Source organism: Mus pahari, chromosome 21 (genome assembly GCF_900095145.1).
Source record: "Mus pahari chromosome 21, PAHARI_EIJ_v1.1, whole genome shotgun sequence".
Lineage (NCBI taxonomy): Eukaryota > Metazoa > Chordata > Mammalia > Rodentia > Muridae > Mus > Mus pahari.
This window is the reverse complement of record NC_034610.1, coordinates 51,136,770-51,159,282: the sequence shown is the minus strand read 5'-3', so window position 1 is coordinate 51,159,282 and position 22,513 is coordinate 51,136,770. Positions and strand designations below refer to the sequence as shown.

At 38.8% G+C, this 22,513-nt stretch overlaps 1 protein-coding gene across 15 annotated transcripts in view; it reads right to left on the bottom strand.

Annotated features, from left to right (window-relative positions):
* Positions 1–10,773: 10,773 nt before the first annotated feature.
* Positions 10,774–22,513, bottom strand: part of Ptprk (protein tyrosine phosphatase receptor type K) — a 514,155-nt gene continuing 502,415 nt past the window's right edge. For 12 of the 15 annotated variants that reach the window (XM_029532781.1, XM_029532784.1, XM_029532783.1 and 9 more), the window contains 6 exons: positions 21,827–22,000; positions 19,790–19,921; positions 19,503–19,628; positions 16,819–16,982; positions 15,919–16,054; positions 11,826–12,345 (listed from right to left, as the gene is read on the bottom strand). In XM_029532781.1, coding sequence (XP_029388641.1) covers positions 12,292–12,345; positions 15,919–16,054; positions 16,819–16,982; positions 19,503–19,628; positions 19,790–19,921; positions 21,827–22,000 — 786 coding nt within the window. In that variant the 3' untranslated portion in view covers positions 11,826–12,291. Of the gene's footprint in view, positions 12,346–15,918; positions 16,055–16,818; positions 16,983–19,502; positions 19,629–19,789; positions 19,922–21,826; positions 22,001–22,513 lie in introns of all 15 variants that reach the window. The other 3 variants (XM_021221748.2, XM_021221750.1, XM_021221751.2) reach the window with 1 other exon arrangement.

The following is a 22,513-nucleotide window of genomic DNA, read 5'->3' as shown; positions in this document are numbered from 1 at the left end:
TTTGACATTATTTGGAAATATGGTCATTGTAGATGCAATTAGGTTATCATGAGGTCCTACTACAAGGTGAATTCTTTGACTCCTTATGACAAGTTCATAATAAAAAGATGCTGAGGAAGCTTGGGTAAATGGCGAGGTCAAACTTGGAATGATGATGCTCTCTGCATTGGTAAACAACCCGAAACTACAAAGAAGTAAGGAAGGATTCTGTTAAAGGCTTCAGAGGGAGCATGGGCCTGCCAACACTGAAACTTCAGATTTTCAGCCTTCCGAATGGCGATATGTTATTCTGTTGTTTTAGATCTCCTCAATTTTATGAGGGCAGTCTTAGGAACCCAAATAATCTAAAAGCTCTAACCAGGAGACTGACATGCTTCAAGGCGGCGAGACTCCATTAGGTTCTGCGGGAAGTTTGTTATTTATTCTTGGCTATGTGTTCTTCCCCTGTATGTAATGAGTCAGGCCTCAGTTAAACAGATGTGGTGGGGCTCAGAGCCTGGACACATAGGACCTGAAGCTGAAGCCTGTGCACTTTTGCTTGAAGTTAACCAGCTGCTATGCTATTTGAAAAATGTGTCTAAGAAGTGGATGCTCACAGTCAGCTATTGGATGGAACACAGAGCCCCCAATGGAGGAGCTAGAGAAAGTATCCAAGGTGTTGTAGGGGGCTGCAACCCTGTAGGTGCAACAACAATATGAACTAACCAGTACCCCCTGAGCTCCAGTTTCTAGCTGCATATGTAGCTGAAGATGACCTAATAGGCCATCATTGGGAAGAGAGGCCCCTTGATCTTGTAAACTTTATATGACCCAGCACAGGGGAAGGCCAGGGCCAAGAAGTGGGAGTGGGTGGGTAGGGGAGCAGGGGCAGGGCGGGGTATAGGGAACTTTCGGGATAGCATTTGAAATGTAAATAAAGAAAGTAATAATAAATAAAAAAAGAAAGAAAGAAAGAAAAAAAAAGAAAAATGTGTCTAGATATTTTTTTTTTATGTAAGAGAGTTCCCTTCCTGGTTTTCATAGTAGGCTCTGTGATTATGAAATATGTTTATATGTTGCATCACTTATGAGTTTGGACTGGATGGGAGAATGCTTTGTCCATATTCAGTCAGTGATATTGAACTGAATGTATGCCCTTGCTTCCTTAACCCAGCTTTATTTTCTGTTTCTCATGGTCCTGAATCAAATTACTTACTGAGGAGCTCATCGAATCCATCAAGGCTATAAATGAAGCACATAGGGAAGTGAGCTACTTTGCTCTATAATCTCTTTCTTCTGGGTGTTACTACTCTGAGTCACATGGGAAAGAATATGCTGTAAGCATTACCTTTTTCCATTTGGAAAAGAGAGCATGGACTCATGGGTAAGTGGCTAACATCAGGGGTTTTGTTCGCTTGTTATGTTGGTTGGGTGGATTTTTTTTTCCTCTATAGAGCTGACTTTATTATTCATCATAGCGGAGTGGTTAAAGATTTTTATAGTTGTAGATTGGAAATAGTTGGATCATCTACTAGGTTGTATGTAGGAGCATGTTAGGAAGATGTACCTGAGCATACATGTACATATTCACAGGCATCCTGGATACCTTAGGAATAAGAATTTCCCAGATCTAAGTGATTCCTGTCCCTGCTTGACTACGATTAAGACATAGAGTGAAAATGAGGCCGACACTCTTTGATATCACAGTCAATAAAACAATCCGACCACTCTGCTTTTCATCCCCAACACTTCAGCTTTATTAATCTTAGAGTCCTATTTCTCTGAGGGCACAATAATGGTTTATTGAACTGGAAGTTGAGTTCGCCATCTGGCCTTGCAGCTTGCACGGGACTTAGACTATTGGCAAGTGGTTGTACAGCCATGTTGGTTTTTGTATTTGGTAGTTGATTAATCCTAATTATCAAGTATAAATAGGGCTCTAGAACCAGTAACAACCATGTTTAGAAACCAAGGAATTTTCTGGTGGGGAAATATGACAATCTAGAACCCGTGAATGCATTCATATTTGAAAAGGTGGTCTTTTTTTCTTTTTTTATATAATGTAGGATCTTGAGTTGAGATCATATTGGATTATAGAGATGAGCCCCAAACCACACACACACACACACACACACACACACACTCACATTCACACACACAAAGACAGACACACATACACTGACAAAGATAGACAAACACACACATACAAAGATAGACAGAGAAAGAGAGACACAGAGAGAGATAGACCCTGTGAAACAGAATTCAGAGATTAAAGTGACACATTTATAATCATAAAGAAATCAGACCACTATTATCTTGGTTTTGGACTTCCGGTTACCAGAGCTCTGAGAGGATAAATTTCTGTTATGTGGAACAGCACATGGTTGGTGGTTTGTTACTGCTGTCTCAGGAAATGTGTACACCCTGTCAATGTTTCTTGCTACACTTGTATATTAGTGGTAGTTCAGTGAACATCCAAACCATCTCTCTCTCTCTCTCTCTCTCTCTCTCTCTCTCTCTCTCTCTCTCTCTCTCTCTCTCTCTCTCTCTCTCTCTCTCTCTCTCTCTCTCTCTCTCCCCTGTAAGCTAGAGGAGAGCTTTTAGGATTTCTTTCACTCATTTCACAGTGAATTCTAGGGGAATCAAACTCAGGTCACCAAGCTTATTTGGCAAGATATTTGTAATTTACTTGCTGAGCTATCTTACCAACTCTGTTTCTTCTTCAAAAACATGTGTGTGTGTGTGTGTGTGTGTGTGTTTGTGCATGCATGTGCGAGTTTGTATATGTATGTGACATGTGTACATGGTTTCTTAGGGTCTCAGTCTCCTACAGTCGAAAGCCATGGTAGACTTCAAGGCTGTAGACCATGTGCCATTGCATATTTCCAGCAAGTGGAACACAGAGAGATAAATTAGGATTAGAAGTACAGTTTTCTAAAGTTCACTGAGTCACCTGTTTCAAACAGCTAGTCTATCTGTCCTGAAGGTTCCAGAGCCTTCAAACTAACAACACAAACTGCGGGGAAATCATTCAAAACATGAATGAGCACAAGCAGGACATTTACTGTTTGGAACACAGCATACAGGTTTTCTGTATCTTAGGATGTGGTGTTTTACGCTAGGATTTTACTTTAGGATGTCATGAGTTTTACTCTAGCCATTTAATTTACATTTTCCAAAATGAGTAAAAAATTGTGAGCATCTTCTGGTGTTTTCTTTTGTATAGTTTCTTTTAATGTCATCGATTTATATCCTACCTGCATTTTTTTCAACTCTTGAGTTTAGGGTTCTTTAGAAGACCTAAATACTTGTGTTTTTGTCAGATGCATAAGTTTGTAGGTATTTTCTTATTTCCTAACACTAAAATTACTTTTAGTGATCTCCAGTTTATCACTTGTTTTAGGGGTTAGTATCTGGGGGCCAACCTTAAGGACACTGAATAGTTCTAAAGCAGGAAGAAGTTCTAGTTTATTTTTCTAAAACATATCTCACAGTCTCTTGACTGTTATATTTATATAATAATACTTAACCCTGGATGCATACCTCCCATCTATTCTACATCTGGTCAAGGCCGCTTTAGCTCTTTTAATCCTGTGGGTTTCTGTACACATTTTAGCATAAGCTTGACCATGCCAACATGTCTCTATTTGGAATTTTTATGGGAATTGCATAAAAATTACATTATATCCATTTGGAAAGAAATGAGAGTTCTTTGACTATGCAACTCTTCCAACTCATGAAACATATATCTTTCCACTTATTTACATGCATTTATCAGGGTTTTCTAATTTTAGCATATGTGTCCTATATATGTCTGTGTATGGGCATGGATTTAATTCCTTTAGAGTCATTATGAATGAAATAGAATGTTCGAGTTTTGTATATGCTGCTAATAGGAGTACAGTTAATATTTTTGTGGCAGTCTCATACTGTGAACTTATTTTACTAATATTTTACTTGTTTTTACTACTTCTAACCTTTTTGGAAATCAACCCATTAATTAATTAATTTGATGTATTCTTTGGGATTTTCTTTACAGACAATCATATTTATAATAATGTTCTATTTTGTTTTTCATAGCTATATATCAATTCTTCCTTCCTTCCTTCCTTTCTTTCTTTCTTTCTTTCTTTCTTTCTTTCTTTCTTTCTTTCTTTCTTTCTTTCTTTCTTTCTTTCTTGTTGAAATGCTAGAAATTCTAGTACCAGGAGAAGCAAAATGAGATAGAAAGTCTTTATTTATTATCTATCTATCTATCTATCTATCTATCTATCTATCTATCTATCTATCATGTATCTACCTTCGATATCATCCTCATCTGAGAGAGAGAGAGACAGAGATAGAGATAGAGATAGAGATAGAGACAGAAACAGAGAGAATCTGTATGTGTGCCCAAGGAGTTGGTCCTTTCCTTCCACTGTGTTGGATTTAGGGATCAAACTAAAGTCATCAAGGTTGGCTATAGGAGCTTTTACCCACTAAGGCATTTGCCAGGCATTCACTTTATATTTTCATAAAATATTTTACACTGAACTCGGGGAACTCACCAATTTGACTTGATTGGCTGGCCAGCAAGACCAAAGAAGGCTCTGGTCCCTGCCATCTCTGCATGACTCTGTCTTCTTATGTGGCTTGTAGTGATACAACTCCGGTCTTCATGTTTATCAGCAAATGTTTTATCAACTGTTATTTGATAAATATCCATTGGTACTTCCATCTTCCACTGTTTTGATTTCTTTTGATTTCAACTCATTATTAAAATCTCATTTGCTATTACTTTTGCTTTGTTTTATTTTGTTTTTCAGACAAGGTTTCTCTGTGTATCCCTGGTCATCCGGGAACTGGCTCTTTAGAACAGGCTGATCTTGAACTCACAGAGATTCACCGGCCTCTGCCTCCCCAGTGCTGGAAATAAAATGTATGCACCACTGCCACCCCACCTTTTCTATTTTAACGTAAGAACTTTCTATTAACGTAAGAACTTCAATAATTTATTGAGACTTTACTTGATGAAACATGTTAGCATTTAGAGTTACCCATCGGCCCTTCTTTACCACATGTCATGTGTTAACATGTATACTGGTATTTTCTGTTTTTTTTTTTTTTTTTTTTTTTAATTTTTACTTGAAAATTTCTACTTGTTTAATGAATTACACAGTAGAATGTAGCTTAATTTACATATCTTTGGAGGGTTTTTTGTTGCTTTTCTTTCATTGACTTTTTGTTTGAGAGTTAGTCTTCAGTTCAATTGAATGTTCCAGACGTTTATTTCAAATACTATTAAATTTGTTGTGCTTTATTTTATAGCTCAAGATAGAATCTTGGCAACCATACAAGGGAAGCTTGAATAAACTAAGTTGTGTAATCAGATGGGTTGCTCAACTCTTCTCCATCTTAGTTGGCTTTCTGTTTAGCAGTTTTGTGAGTCGATGAGAAAAGACACAGTTTCCATCCACAGTAGTGAATTTGTCTTGTCCTTTCAATTCTACTAGGATTGACTTCATGTGTTTTGAAGCTGCATGGCTTGGTGTGTGCATAGATAGCCTTGTTCTGGCTTCCTTAGGAGTAGCTTTACTTGTTATAATGGAATAATCTATGACTGTGGTAATTCTATTTGCTTAGAAATATGCTCATTATATATTAGTACAGCTACTTGTAACTGTTTAAACTGAATGTTTGTATGGTATACATTTTTTAGTCTTTTCTGATTTCAACTCCCTCAATTCATTAATGATGTATATTTCTGATATATAAGCTGATTCATAAAATTTTAAAAATTTATTATTGGCATTTTGTAAATTTGTAAAATTTTATAAAATCTAGAAATTGGCATTGTTGATGGTCTAAAGTGATTATTGATATGTTAGCACCTAAATCTGTCACTCTCATTTTTCCTCTTCTTACTATTTTTATGTGTTTTTTCCCCTAACTTCTTGTGGAATTCCATATTGATTATTTTAGTGCTTTTATGCATATAGTTGATACGACGTTCTTAGTGATTTCTCTGTTTATCCAGTTTTTGTGTTTGAGTATGTCTTCTACCACTAATGTATCTTTGCTTTTGTTCCTACTTAGAACTAAAATCTTCCTTAATATCAGTTATGCAGTTATTTGAAATACATCAAATATGATTGATAAACAAAGGCATAAGAATGTTGTAATGTACCCATAATTCCATTTGTTCTGTTGTTTACCTTTCCTCCCTAATGCTTGAAAACCTCCCTGTTTTATGATTCTTCTCTCTCTATAAAGAAACACCTTTAGTCAAGGAAAAGTGGAGGTGAAGGGGCCACAAAGGAGAAAGAGATCATAGCACAAATCTCCAGTTATCTACCGTATAACTCTTTTGACACAGATATATGAGTTCTCTGGGTTTTAATATTTGAACCTTACTAATGAGGCCTTTGGATTTTGCATTCTTCAGTGTCCCTTTAACTGTCTGCTATTACACTTAGGAAGTGAATCATTTGGTTTATTTTACGTGAAAACAAGCCCCCCCTCCATTCTGCAGACCATGTTTGATCCCAGACAGTAAAAAGACTTGACATTGGGAAGTAATTAACAAATACTTTATCATGCCAGGAATAAAACATGAAGCTATAAATAAATCCACCTGAGTCTGCTGACTGTGCCGGGTAATTAGATTTCTACAAGTGGAGGGCAGGTTCCCATTGTGGGTGGGTAAGTGCCCACACTGTTTGCACCTGTCAAAAGAAGTCAGCATACACAGTCACAACCTGGGATGTGGGTGATCCATAGATGCCATGCTGCCCTCGTGACTAAAGCAGCCCAGGCCATCCTGTGGGTAAGAGACACATGCTCTTTCTGAGTCTACAATGATATTTCCGGAAGGATGATCTTCTTGTTATCATTTTGAGAAGCTAAGAGAAAGGTGAGCTACCTCATGAAATATGCTTTCCTGATCGCACCTGTGAACAGAGACCACACACTTATCTTTCCTTATTTTGAAAGAGGATCCACCTTAGCCTAGGTTGGCCTAGAACTCACCATGTAGTTCAGGGTGCCTTTAAATTTGCAGCAACTGTCCTTTAACAGCTTCCTGAGTACTGGAATTACAGACATGAGCCGCCATGCCCAGGTAATATCTACCTCTACCCCAACTTCTCCCATCTTTAAGGGTTGAGGCTTGTCTACTTGTGGTTTGCCTTTCAGAATAAAATTAAGTATAGAAAAATAATTTTTGTTAGCTGGAAAGAGACAGAAAACTTATTCAAGTTTAATAGTTAAAATCTCAAATATGCTTCTTGTCATCTGATGAAACTATCTTGTCTCATATGTCCCAAATTTATCTGACTGCTACAGAGTTCTCATATTGTTGATTTACATGGGTGACTTCATGTTTATTAGTAGTATGACTGACTTTCTAACAAAAGGCTTAAAGGGAAAGATTTTACTAGCTAGATTTCTCTTTTGTTGGGGGGGGGGATGAATAAATCCAAATTCAGTAAGAGTAATTTTCACAATTGATGAAACTTTGCACACTCATCTAAAAGAGAAAAACAATGAACTGTTTCGCAGAGAATATATGCAAGCTTTTGTATGAAAGTTGTAGGTCGTGCTCACTGTTTTATTCAGTAGTATTTCATCTTCTTCTTTGAGATTGGGTCTTTCTACTGAACTTAAAGCTCATTGATATTGCTAGGCCAGCTGGCCAGAAGATCCAAAGTCCCATCAACACCACGACCATCCCTAGCTGTCATGTGAACACTCAGATTCTAACTGAGGTCCTCATGCCTGAGTGGCAAGCGCCTTCCCAACAGAACTGCCACCACCCAGCCCCATGTTATATGTTTCAGTGCATACTGAACAAAGAACAGCTGTCATTAAGATATCTTCACACAATACGTCATGTACTTTGACTATATTCCCTCTCAGACATCTTCCTGTTCTTCCTGCTTCGGTTTCTGCCATCCTTTTCCAGTTTCCACCAGATAAATGTGTTATAAAAAATAAGGCCAATGAGAACATAGTATATAAAAAAAAAAACCAAGGCATAGCTTCATTGGGACAGCTAAACTCCTATTTGAAACCAAATGTATGAAGCACAAAGCAGTGCAGTGTTAGTTTACAGTGGGTTACTGACCATGAGCCTGGAGCCTCCCACACTAGAAGCAGCCTTCAGAGGCTTGTGTTATCCAGTAGGCACTGAAGGCTTTGTATTTTGCTTTTAAAACCCATGTTTCTTGTTAACCTTAACTAATCTCAGAAACCGGATTTTTGATTTTTTTCTTTGGCATTGTCTTGAACAATGAGATGCATCAGAATGGATCTATGTTCCCATGCAGTGCATGCTTGAGGGGCACCTGCTGTATCCTTTAGTTGTAGACATATTTCTAAGTCCAAGAAGCACTTTTCATCTTCCTGACACTGTTCCCCCTGTCTTGTCAAGTGACCGTTGCCAATCGCCATGACTCCTGCATCTGTGCTTCTAATAGCAGAACTGGGGGTGGGAGTGGGGTTCAGAGTGGGTAGCATCCAGTTCTCAGCATAGAGTGGGTAGTTTTTTTTTTTTTAAATGAATTTTGCCAGTAGAAAAGCAAAGGTGACATCATCTGCTGCAATATGTCCAGAGCGGTCATGTAAAACCCCAAAACCAAAACCAAATATGGTTCTAGTCTCTACCCGGAAGTATCTTCTAGTCTGTAACTCTGAGTACACTGCTCTTTTCAACAACACAAGGGACCATGGCTCTCATGCTTTCTCTACTTCTCCAGTTGGACTGTGTGGCTCCATGCCTCCACAAGCAAAGCTTAACACATGGCTTTCCCCCACCTAAACAATCTAATTTCTATTTAGGAAACCAATTCGAATTTGAACTTCTTATTCCCACATCTGGCTACACTAAATACATGTCTCTAAGTACAATTCCTTTTTCGAAGCTTTTTTGGTCTCAATTCTATATACTCAGGGAAGAGTCAAGACTAATTAAACCTAAACATGTAATTTGGCATATCAGCAATACCATTTTGTATTAAGTTTTGGGACTGAATATTATCTGTGTAATTGACAAGTGCATTCTGAAAGGTGTTAGCTGTCATAAAGATGCATCCCTGATTCTCTCCCTGGACAGATCTTAACATTAAAGAAAGAGCTGTGAGATATTCTATAGAGATCTTATGTTTATTTCAGTGGTTTAGAAATCCACCCATTACTTTCTTTTAGGATTTTATGCAGCAGGGTCTCCTTGGTATTTTTTTATCTTCCAGGTTAGCATTTCAAATCACTGTCGAAGATGGGAGGGCTAAAATGTTACATATATCACATTTCTATTTGATTTTGGGACAATTTATACTCTAGAATATAAAATAGAATATATATATAAAAACAATATATCCCAAGAAAGAGCTTTTCCTTCTGACTCCGGAGATACTATTCTGAAACTCAGCAGACATTTGACTAGGCTAGTGCTGTGGAAAGATGCACATGCCGTTTATTCCTCTGTCCTCCTTAAGCTGTAGGGAGACCTTATGAAATAGTAGATAAGTAGAGATTATTAGATAAGAGTGAATAATAATAACCTATTTTTTCACTTGACCTAATATAGCAATAAATAAATCATACACAGATTCTACATGAAATCAGTCTTTCCTATAACACTGCCACAAACCTAGGAAGGCTGTAAAGTTTGTATCAGTTCTCTGGTACTATTTTATGGGTATATTCTGTATATTCATGGTGACTCATTTCCTCAAAGCCCATCAGTATGACACCAATTCTATCACACACACACACACACACACACACACACACACTTTGGAGACATTTCCAATTCAAAATATTCCAGAGCTTATATTCCAGAGTTCTACCAAAGTACCTCGGGGAGGACATGACCATACATGGGGTCTACCAAGGGTGGTTTTCAAAACTATAAAGTCTGAGTTGAGTCTCTCATACTGTCTTCTGATAACCTGGCTACTGTAATACCCAAACAAAGCAAACATGGTATGTTTTATCGATTGATATAGAAAGAGAGTACTTCATTTGTTCTTTTATTAAATGTTAGCGCCTATATGTCCACTGAACTTTGTGGGTAGCTGTATTTGCTGGAAGTTTGACACAGCTCTGTGAGGAGAAACAAAGTCTTGTGAAGCAAATCAGAATCACATGCAGTAGTGGCACAGCTATCACTGCCAGGTACGCAAACCCTTCATGAGTTTGTGAATCTTTAAATTTTTAGTCAGGTGTCTCTGCTACATTTGTTTATACCAAACATTGGATTGGGAGGCAGAGCACAGGCAGTGGTGTTCGGGCTATGTGGGGTCTTTCACAAACTTGTCAAGTGTCTTTCTTCTTAACTGCCCCGACTTAGGCTACTCTCTCTCTCTCTCACAGGTTCCTGCTTGCCTTTCCACTTTCCATCCAGGAGAAGAAATAGCATTGCTCTAGGAGAGAACTCTCTCTGTTTCTGAGCCATCTGAAGATGAACTGCTGTACCACCCTGAGCTGTTCATCAGAGTCCCTGCCACAAGGGAGCAAGGAGGCCAAGGGACTGTGGACTGAAACCTTCAAGGTGAGAGCTAAAATAAGTTCTTGCTCTGTTAAAGTGGTTTTTCTTAGATATTTGGCAGAATGCAACTAATACAAATTATGACAAGAAGGAGAATAAAAGAAAATAATGATAATGATTAATAATAATAATAAGACACTAAACCCTTAGCTATTTCTTCCTTCACTGACCTGGACTATGTAATAGTTTAGGGAACAAAAATATAACATATTGCAGCCTGCATGTAAATCATGCTTTCAGTAGGATTTTTGTGACATTCTCATATTGAGTCATAGAGAGGTTGTTTATTTGGAAATAAAGACATGAAAATTTAGAAGAGAAAATGATGTTCAATCAATAAATGTTACAATTATAAAAACTTTATTTCACTCTTACTTTCATTAAATCTCTATAAGCACCATGTCATAGACAGGCAGTGTAGGAAGAGGATATCACGATGCTTCAGTTACTAACAAACTGCAAGCTGATGAGGATGTGGTACTACAGCTATGTGGGGCACATGAATGAGACCGCACATCTATTTGCACTGTCTTTTGTAGAAACCCAAAGCTTGTGCTTGGAAACATCAAAAAGAACACTGCGCTACTGTGGCAGTTTATACTTGGCTAAAACTTGACCCTGCAAGCAGCAATGTTGTCATCTGGTGATCCTGCACAGTGCCAAGCCATAGGCAGAGAATAACTCTTTTAAAGTTTAAACAATGCTTAAAGGTGATATTCAACACTGGGCAAGCTACCTGCAATGTCTTCCACTGTGCAGATTTTTCCTATGCAACCATCAAGGCATTATTTACCTAATGAAACTGGGGAAAAACTACATTTTCAGTGAAACATTTTAATTTTCTCCTCTATTCAAAGACAATTGCCAAGATGTTTTACATAAATTTAATTCACAGGCATGTACACAAGGGAACCACTACAGAAAACATTGCTTCCTGGTTTATGAATAAAAAGTTTATCCTTTACTTACATTAAACATACAAAAAATAATCTACAAAAAATTGTTTACCATTGATTTTTAGCTAAAGAAAACGCTTCTAAAACAACAACAAAAAAGGATTGTGTGGTGGTAGTATTTTATCCATCAAAAAAGTAATGTAAGTAACCAATAAATATAATGTGCTTCTTCCATATAGACATATGTACACTTCAGTCTTTGGCTTATGTTATTTTCTAAAAGGAACTTTAAATGATCCAGCCATCATTGCACATTAAAAGAAAATAAGCCATATATATATATATATATATATATATATATATATATATACACATACATATGTATATACATATATAATATATATGTATGTATATATACACATTTTTATAGAATCTGGTACACTTGGAACATATAAAATGAAATTTACCATGACTTTGCACAGCTTGTTTCCTTCCCCATTCTTAAGGTCCCACAGCTTTTATTTTAAAAAGAGAGGGAAATGCCACTTACAAAGTGCATGCAATGTGTGGTAGCTGCTCTACAGAAAGCAGGAGAGAAAAGGCTGTGTGGTCACTGGACAGACGCAGATCACTTCTCATCTGAACCTGCATCTGATTAAAGATAAATTAGGTGGCACGAAATGTGGATGCTCTCATACAGTCACAGAAACTGATCAGGTCCTTTTTATTAAGATACACAACTTTATAAGAAAAATACGTTTGCCTCTCCAATGTAAAAACCTCCCACCCCCTACATTAAAATCTCTCGGTGCAGTAGCAGGTACAACAGCTGCTGGCTCAACAGGCGAATGGATTCTGCTTGGATGCTCTGCAAACAGTCTCAGCGAGCTAGGAGGACTCCAGGTACTCTAACGCCACATCATAGCAAAAACGATACTGCTCCTGCATCATGTCAGAACAGAAGGAACGAAAGGGGTTAGCAAAAAGCTAATGGTGAGTAATAGCATCTGTGTGAGTTCTTGACACCCAATTTAGACTATTAAGAGTCGTAAATTACTTATTTTGCATGTAACAAGAACATCTGGCCCATATATATTTTATCCTCAAGTCTAATGATCCCTTTTAAGAAAAAGGAGCAACAGTAAAAAGATGTTTTGTCTTTGCCCTAAATTTCGTATCACTTAATATAGTGCCAAGGATTTTCATAGGATTAAAATAGTTAAGAATGTTTCCCAGCTTACAAAAAGGTAAAGAACCAGGGTGTGGTAGAGAACACTTTAATCCCAGCAACCAGACAAGGCGGGTCTCTGAGTTCAAGGCCAGCATGGTCTACAGAGTGAGTTCTAGAACAGCCAGAGCTATACAGAGAAACCCTGTCTTGGCATGGGGGAGGGGAAGAGAAAGGGGGAGGGGGAGGCAAAGGACCAGGAACAAAAGCTGTCATTAGAAGCAGTTTTTAAACATCACCCTTTGTTAACTTCAGAAATTTTTAGTACGTGATCGAAATAGTAGCCATCTCAGAGTGAATAAAAAATCGGGGTTCTCAAGGTGACTTTCCGTGTTCTCAAGGTGACTTTCCGGGTTCTCAAGGTGACTTTCCGTGTTACAGGTGGTATGTTACACATCCTGAGTGTCTTTTTATCACACAACAATCTACCACAGGGGTCATTTGGATTACTTGTTAGATTACTTCAGTATCTTTCTGTTTTGTATTGTTGCTGGGGGTACCCGTGCTTTCCTCCGTATTCCAAATGATCTCTTTAGATAAAAGTGAGGGAGTAAGACAGACAGACAGAGAGACAGACAGACAGATAGAGAGAGACAGAGAGAGAGAGAGAGACAGAGAGACAGAGACAGAGAGACAGACAGACAGACAGACAGATAGAGACAGAGAGACAGACAGAGACAGACAGATAGAGAGACAGAGAGACAGACAGACAGATAGAGAGAGACAGAGAGAGAGACAGAGAGACAGGGAGACAGATAGAGAGAGAGACAGAGAGACAGACAGAGAGACAGACAGAGAGACAGACAGAGACAGAGAGAGAGACAGAGAGAGAGACAGAGACACAGAGAGAGAGAGACAGAGAGAGAGAGACAGAAACACAGAGAGAGAGAGACAGAGAGAGAGAGACAGAAAGAGAGAGACAGAGAGACAGATAGACAGAGACAGAGACAGATAGAGAGAGACAGAGAGATAGACAGAAAGAGAGACAGACAGACAGAGAGAGACAGAGAGACAGATAGAGAGAGACAGAGAGAGAGACATAGAGAGAGACAGAGAGACAGATAGACAGACAGAGAGACAGAGAGACAGACAGACAGAGAGAGACAGAGAGAGAGAAGCACCCCTGTATGCTACCTTTTGCAATGGTATCAGAGTACCATTTCAACCAATTTAAAAGGAATATTTAAGAATTAAAAAAAAAAACCTTCAAGCTTATATCTAAATTGATTTCTGACACCTCTTCTTAATTAAGACAACTTGATTGATAATGTTGTTGATCAAGTTGATAATGCAACATTTGAGTTAAAATAACACTTCTTTTGAGTCTAAGCCACTTTAGTCCACTATCAAGAAGTTTTAAAAGTCCAGAGACTGTTATAAATGATGACTTATGTTACATAGTTCACTGGACAGTTCCCAACCCAGTCTAAGTAGGTGAAATCTGGGCAGGGAACTAGAGTAGAGCTTAATGTAAATACGAAAATATCCAGAAGACGTCCAGAATCCCTGAGAACAGGCACAGGCAGCACACGTCTCTAAGAGCTGATTGTTGCTTTCCACTCTGACTGCCAACGCAAACAGGCTCTACATCAGCCTCCTGGGAGAAGTGCACCCAAAGAGCCAAAAATAATGCCAGCAGACAGCCAGTGTCTCTCAATTTTGTTTACATCTACATTTCCATACCAAACCCAGCCCAAACCATAGTAAACTTCATTAATCATTGATGTTGATTAAGCAGTGCATACTGTCAATTCTGTCAAGATTTGTGGGACATAAATAAAAAAGGAAAACGGTAACTCCTAGGAAGGTTCTAGAACAAATGTTCAACTGCAGACTTATAAGTCAAAGAAAAGGTGGTATATCAAAGACAAATTTGGAGACAGATGTTACTTCTGAAGGCGTGTGACTTGAAATGTTTCAGGCAGAGGATATTTCACAGGCAGTCATAACTACCCCCTGTCCATTCTGCATGTAAAAAAATTTCTCAAATCAATCCTCTCTGTCCCTCTCATCTGCCTGCATCCCAGAGAAGGTGACATTGTCTGGTCCCAGTTGGAGTCCCCTAAAAGGACTTGAGAAAGGCAGAAGTTAGCTGCCACTAACCAGAGTGAAATGGCACAAACCCAGGTCTTTAGATGTTTGTCTCAGGAAACAATGCACTTCCTGTGTGAATAACCCCAAGCAGGAAGTGGTGAAAACACACCAAGAGCTTACTGAATTTCTCTCTCTCTCTCTCTCTCTCTCTCTCTCTCTCTCTCTCTCCCCCTCTCTCCCTGTCTCCTTCTCCCTCTCTTTCCCTCTCCCTCCCTCCTCCCTCACTCTCTTTTCCTCTCCCTCCTCTCCCCCCTCCCACTCCCTCCCACCCCTACCCCCACTCCTGCAGGTCCCATCATCTTGATAAAGTAAGGCAAGCAACAATGATGCCCTGGCTTTGGCCCCTTTCTTTTCCATGAGTGCTGCAGCTGCTTCTCCTTCCCCGGTGTCTTTGTACTTATGTGGAACCCCCAAGTCAAGCATGTTACAGAGGCAGTAACTTCCTACTTGGTACACAGCTCCATTCAGATTAAGCCTTGCTCAAGTATCCCCATTGGTCCTTATTTTAGAGGCTTTGTGAGCTCAGGAGAACTTATGTCACATTATATGCACTGTACTGTAAGGGTTGATAAAAGCTGAAAACTGACAGCAAGGACAGGCTGACAATTTACATTCGGATCAGATGGGGAAGGATTATGGATAATAGCTGCTATAAACTTCGGTTGCTCTTCCCAAAACACTGGGTGCCATGTCTGTTTATATAGGTCAGTGGTAGAATGCCCGGCCTAGCATGCTTGAGTTCCTGGGTTCCATACCTAGCAGCACCCACACACGCACACACATGCACCAAAATAAGTCAACTAAAACAAACTAAGTGAAAAAAAAAACAGAAAATGGGGTGTCTAAGATTCTGAGGCGACCTGTGAGTGTACTCGGCAACTTAACTCCATATGCTTTAACAAGCAAGACAGAGAGTACACTTTAGCGAGATTTATTTTCCTAGTACTATCTACTACACAGCACACATTCACTGATAAGAAGGAGGAAAAATTTCAGTTCCCAAATTGAATGAGACCATTTTCTTCACCCAACAGGTCATGGGATGAGGAATGCATTTATACAGGCACAGCCAAACTAGCTACACTCTACCTATTAGTCCCAGCAAGATTCACTTGCGCATCTGACTGATTTCCTCTAGTTATGTGATGTAAGTAGGTTGTCACTGAGACCCTTCACAAGATTCTGTGGCTCACCGGGGCTTCCACCATGTTTGGCTTGCTGTTCCTCAGGGTCTTTACGGCATGGAAAACGTCCACCACATTTTGCCGCTTTACCATCTCCACAACGATGCCTATGGCACAGAACATGCCACTGCGCCCACCGCCATTCCTGAAAGCAAAGATATGCTTAGTTACTCTGGGGAAGTCACATGGCACACCATCCCACTCTCCTGGGAAAGGATACGTATCTTTAAAAATTCTCCCTTTTTTTTTTTTTTTTTTTGGATTCCCCTTTACATTTGTGTGTGAAGGAAAGAGAGGAAGATACTAGAGGATAAAGTTCGCTCGGGAGCGTATGAGCAGGAATATGTGACAGGCATAATTTGTTGTAATGTAGAGATGCATGAAACATTAGTTGTCTAGACAGGTACTTGAAAGAGTTAAAGCATAAAACAGCTGCATAATTTTATTGTGTAGGATGTGTTTGCCTGCATGTTGTCTGTATACCCAGTGCATGCACTGCCCACAGAGGTCAGATGAGGGCATCAGATCCCCTGGAACTAGAGTCAAGAGAGGGTTGTGAGTCACCAGGTAGGTCCTGGGTATCCACCTCAGATCCTCTAGGAAAGTAGGCAGTGCTCTTAACTACTGAGTCATCTCTTCAGCTATAACAAGTGTATTAGATTTAATAGTCAGAAAACAAGACTAAAATTAGTAGTAAAATATTCATTTCTGAGACTAGAGTTCTATTTTGAAATACGATCTATGGTAGGTCTGTCTGCCAGGATTTGAGGAACATCTTTTAAACACACACAAAGCAAAGGCTAACCAGGAAATGAGCTCTGAGGCTCCCTGCATGGCAAGGCCATGCTGCCCTGCCCTGCCCTGCCCTGCCCTGCCCCGCCCTGCCCTGCCCCGCCCTGCCCTGCCCACAAGCAATGGATGATTGTCCGGCCTTCCCCTTCTTCACATTCCTCTTGCCATTTTTCCACCTGCAGTATCAGTTTCAGAAACGAGCGTTTGGAGCCAGGCACCTCTCGATGAGAAGCCCAGCCCAGGTACTGGAACTGTTGTACCATCAGATAGCCCTCCTGTGGCTGTACAGAAAAACCAGCATTTTATGAACATCAGGATGAGAACCTTTAACAAATGGTAAAAGACAGGCACTTTTTATAACACAGAGGGAACATATACTGGACCGAATCTAGTAACTCTGGTCCCTTTTCAGAAACATTCCGAGGTTTGAGAGCAAGAACCCACAACTTGTCCTTTTTATTTGCTTGAGATGGCTTAATTGATTGCCAACTTGATAGGCTCTAAAGTCACCTTGGAGACAAATATATGGGCATGCTTGTAGGTTGGTCCACCCTACCTTACATCTATTCTTACTGCGGGCATCACGATTTTGCTGAAGTTCAAAAGTGATCTTGTCATTCTTAGACCTCATGACTTCTTAATGCTCTTAGTCTACCAGGATCTAAAACCCCTTTCATGATCTGGTTCGTTCCCAACGTCACATCTCTTTTCCCTCTAACACACACACCACTGAGGTTGGAGACACTGGTCTCCCTTAAGCTCATTTATCTCTTTTCTTCATGCCTTAGGGACTTTGAAGAGGATGTCCCATTTGTTTGGAGAACTTCTTACTGTAGTGTTCTTTTAACTATCAAGTAGAATAGCTAATTTGACCCCAGTTTGCCTGCAGACTTTCCCATGATGCCACATAAATTCAGTGTTCTTGGAAAGCTCTCTGTCTCTCGCTATTTCACAAATAATACCTACTAATTCTTCAAAATTTTTTTTGCTTAAGTACCCTTATTTTACAGAAGTCTTTTCTGGCCACTTATGTCTGAACATCCCGTTAAACAATTTAGATTCTGTGCTTCTCCTCTGACACATGTACACCACGTCAGTAAACAGATACTGGTAAAGTTACTCATGTGATGCTAGCCCTCCTTGATAATTCGTTAGACAAGGAACCTCCTCCTTCTGCCTTAAACTGTGCATTGCAAGAACTCTGCACCATACTTTCAAAATAGCACTGCTTCTGGAAGACACAGAAACCTATTACCCTGAAGAGAAAACACAGAGAAGACCACCCAGCACATTGAGTGAGTGATCACAAGGTACTGGATCTTCAGTTTCCCATGGAAAGGCTACGCACCTCATCTCCTCTAACACTGCACTTATATACTAAACTCACAATGCAGTGAGTGATACTACATAATGAAATAGAGAATGAAAACATCATGGATCAATAAGCACCAGAACACAATATATACAGGGACATAACCAAAGCAATATATATTCTGGAAAAAAAAATAAAGGAATGCAGATTTCAAATCTGAATACATTCCATAGAAAGAGTTCAACTCACAAATGAGCTTTGCTTCTAGAGTTTAGCAGCTACAGTTGGTTAGTTATAATATTACTAGAAGTATATTAAAGCAGATGCACAAACATAATGAGATTCCATTTAAATTACAGTCTAAACTATGCATGAATATTATGACTGAATTCATTCTTTTTTTCCTCCACTGAAATGAATGATGGAATTCGTTATGAGTTTATCCTATTCTTACTTATGTACATATAGCCTAATTAGCAAGATATATAGATAGTTTTTTTCGATATAAGAAATATGACAGTTCTGACCACATACTTAAAATCATAGACATAAAGAGAACCGATGTCTTTAAAAACAAGGAAATTGTCTCTTAGAAATGCTGTTTTGAGAAGGTTACTATTTTCTTTTAGTTTTGCTTACTATCTAGTTATGTAAGCTAAATAGTTTTAGTAGTAGTTTTTTTTGTTAGTTAGTTTTTAAGAAAAGACTTTCAGAGAGTCTATTGTATGAAGCACATGACTTCTCAGAAAAACATAAATTGCTGTGGGACAGAGTTGCCACTCATCTGCTGAAAAAAGCTAGAGTTAGCAACATTGATTCCTCCTTTAGAAGTGGGCAGAGCCAGATGCTGTAGTGAGGTGGAAGTCAAAATATGTAGATGGGGTGTTGTGGGTGAGAGAGCTGTGGCTGGCTTCTCCCATTGCACGCAGGTCCTGAAATAGTGACTGCGATGCTGGCATGGTGTATCCTGTCCCCTGCTGCTGTCATCCTGATTATTCTTACTTTTCATTGGTATGTTTTCCTGGACTGGATGTCAATACTAACAAGGTGAGCCTTCATCCTTGCCCTAAGCCCACATCCTGGACCAGGCCCAGACTATCAGAGATGACTGAGAGAATCTACCTGAGTCTAGATTTCCAAACGGGACATGTGATTATAGTCATGGACAGGAAAACCTAGCTTTCAGCATTTCAAGTTTCCTGTGTCTGGAATACATACTATCCTGGAACTAAGACATAAGGTGATCAGTGGCTCTGGTATGAGTTGTGTGGTGCTTATTAATTCTTCTTTTCCTGTTGTTTGGATATAATTATATCCATACTTGCTCTGCATCAGCTTAGTTAAAATGATCCCAATAAAGACTTACTCATACTCATACACACACACACACACACACACANCACACACACACACACACACACACACACACACACAGAGAGAGAGAGAGAGAGAGAGAGAGAGAGAGAGAGAGAGAGAGAGAGAGACTTACTCTTGTTAGGTTGCATATCCTAAAAATTCGATTGATCACATCACAATCCATTGAACAAGACATACATTCCACTTGAATAGGACCATATCTCAGCGTTCCTTCCTCTGGCCAGTACTGTGGGCAGCCCTAGGTGTGTTTGAAAAGGAAAGATAAGAAAGTTTTTCTTTCTTTCTTTTTTAAAAAATTTTGGGAGGGGAATTAGAGTCCTTATCAAGTAGAAAATGATATTTTATTATTATTTTGCTAGGTTGTGTACAAAAGCTCAATATCAATGTATGTCTACCAACCTGAGACAGGTCCACTTCATTTAACATCACAATGGAGGTACATCCATAATCATATACTAATCTCCAGAAGTCTTTCACAGTGTTTGGCAGTGGGTATTGTGTGACGATGAAAGCTGCTGGCTGCCTATAGCTCTGTGGAGAAAAGGGATACTTGAGAAATACAAGAACATAAAATGCATAGTCAGGAAGGGGAAAGGGAGGTAGACATGATCATATTTTCATTGTGATTATTTATAAAAGTCTCAAAAAATGTATAAAATTCACAGTCAGTTGTACAAACAGATTCAGTGTACTCCATTGTAGGTCCAAGGAGTGGTAGCAACATTACATAGGTATGGAGCCGGAGTGTTGCCTAAGCCACAGGACATACTGGTTCCAGGATGTAATGGAACCAGTAAATGACAGAGTTAGGTGTTGTCAAAGTGTTTGAATTCCTCCCAGATTTATTTCACTGACAAATGTTAATATAGGACACACACAGAGGAAGAGATGGATGAACTTCCTGAGGTGAAGACCGTCCATGATAGTTTCAATTTCCCAAAGATAATGAGTTTCTGAAAGCCTGCAAGAAAACTCAGCAAAACATCTCTGCTTTGTCCACATGTATTTCATTTCTACAAGTGTGTGTGTAAATAAAGTTATAAGATTCATCTCTTCTTCAATAAAACAACAGCAACAAAACCTCAGGTACCTCAAAATCATAGTTATTATGCTGTGAGAACATCAACATGTTCTCAATGAGGTAATCTAATTTCTGTGGTTATTAAAGCATTGTTTATTTGGTCTGGGCAATCAGTCAGTCATGACGTATACTAAAATACAAATATATATATATATATATATATATATATATATATATATGATGAATTGATGAATTAAAGCTATACTGGCAAGTCTCAGGGTATATCAAGGTTGGGATTAGTTTCAGTGAGAGCCTGCTTTCAGATTATTAGGTTCTGTAGCACGAAACCATGTAATCATAGTCTTTGCAGGAGACCATAGGATGCTGCACATTGTTACTAGGCTACACATTTACTGATATTAATTCTCCAAAATCCAACAAGTACTTGGATATGGTGGCACATGCCTAGTATTCTAAACACTGGAGAGGTGGAGACATTACACAGAATGTTACAGTTCTTATGGAATGCATGAGACCCTGTCTTTAAAAAAAAGAAAGAAAGAAAGAAAGAAAGAAAGAAAGAAAGAAAGAAAGAAAAGAGGCAGCAACTTAGAAAACCTCCTAGAGTCAGGAGAAAAGAAAAAAAGACTCCTCTCCTATCTTTTCCTTGCTAGAGTTTCATAGAAGAAAATGAAACAGGAATGAAAATAATAAATTGCCTTAAAGGATTCTGAATCTCTATAGCTTTGCAGCTTCTTCCTGAGATAACCAATGCAAGATGGTTGATGCGAGAATTGTAAACCCTTCCCTGTTGTTCTGTTTATGGGCAACTGTCACATGGGATGCACGCAGGAGAACCTGTAGGTATTAGCAATGGGGCAAGTCAAAGTAATTCTTTCCTGATGGTAGGTTTGTTAATATGATATTGCTCATGTCTTCCCTAGTTATTTCTAAATAGTCTCAGCTAATAATAAAACTAGTTACTTTTAAATTACTGGAACAACGAGCATCACAGATAACTATTTCCAAATTAAAAAATCCACAATTGGGTTAGGATGTGGCATTCAGTGATTTTAAAATGTGTTCCTACTGTTAAAAAAAAATAAGGTGCCAATTTTTCTTAAATCAATTTAGATAAAATTAAATTAAATCTTAAAAAAATTAAGATGAAATATATAACGTGATTTTTTTCTATCAATCTCAAATCTACAATAAACCTATATATGTTATAGTTGCTAAGAATCTCTGGAGGTACAGCTTAAAATCCTTTTTCACTTGTATTCCATTGACAATTTTCAGTTATCCTTTCTAGTCCATTTTATAATTCCAAATTAAAAAAAAAAAAGTAGCCAGTGTCCAGTCGAGTTCTGTAGATTTTAAGGGCATTTTTCACTAACAAAGAGTCAGTCTCTTACATCCATAAGAGCAGCATTGATGTAGTTACTGCTCTCCCCATCAATTGTAATTAAAAAAGGCAGACATCTGTCAGGTGGGAGCATATCCATGAAACGGTTCTTGTCATGGTTCCTTGGCAGGCAGGCTATGCTGCAGTCTTCAGCTTGTAGTCGAGGGGTGACCGAATTCAGAGTCTAAAGAGGAAAGGGAACTCAGGTTAGAAGATAGTGACCCATTTAATCGAATAACACAAATCCACCAAGTGTTTGGGAAGCCAAGTAGAAGGTGAGGGATTTGGCAATTGAAGGCCAAGGCAGTTGCTTCTGTGGCAGGGGGATAGACTCTTTAATTAAGCTAATGAAGCTTGTGAAGTCAGGCAGTCAGTAGTCCTCAAAAGAAAGGAATAGCAAAACAACACAGCTACACATTAAACTCAGTGCACAGTCAAAGAAAATGCATGGTGATCCACAATGGTAATGATGACCTTCAAAGGGAAGCTACCATTTGCAATCACATTTTGTCATGTTGGAACACTACACCAAGAATCTAAATAGCAGTTCCCTGGAGCTACGTGTGAACTCATTTTCTTCCATACTGAGCGGATGTATAAAGGCAGCGAGCACAACAATGTTTAATACAAATTCCCGATATTATTATTTGATGCTTATTATGCACTGACCATGCCAATGAAGGTCAAAACAGTGAGA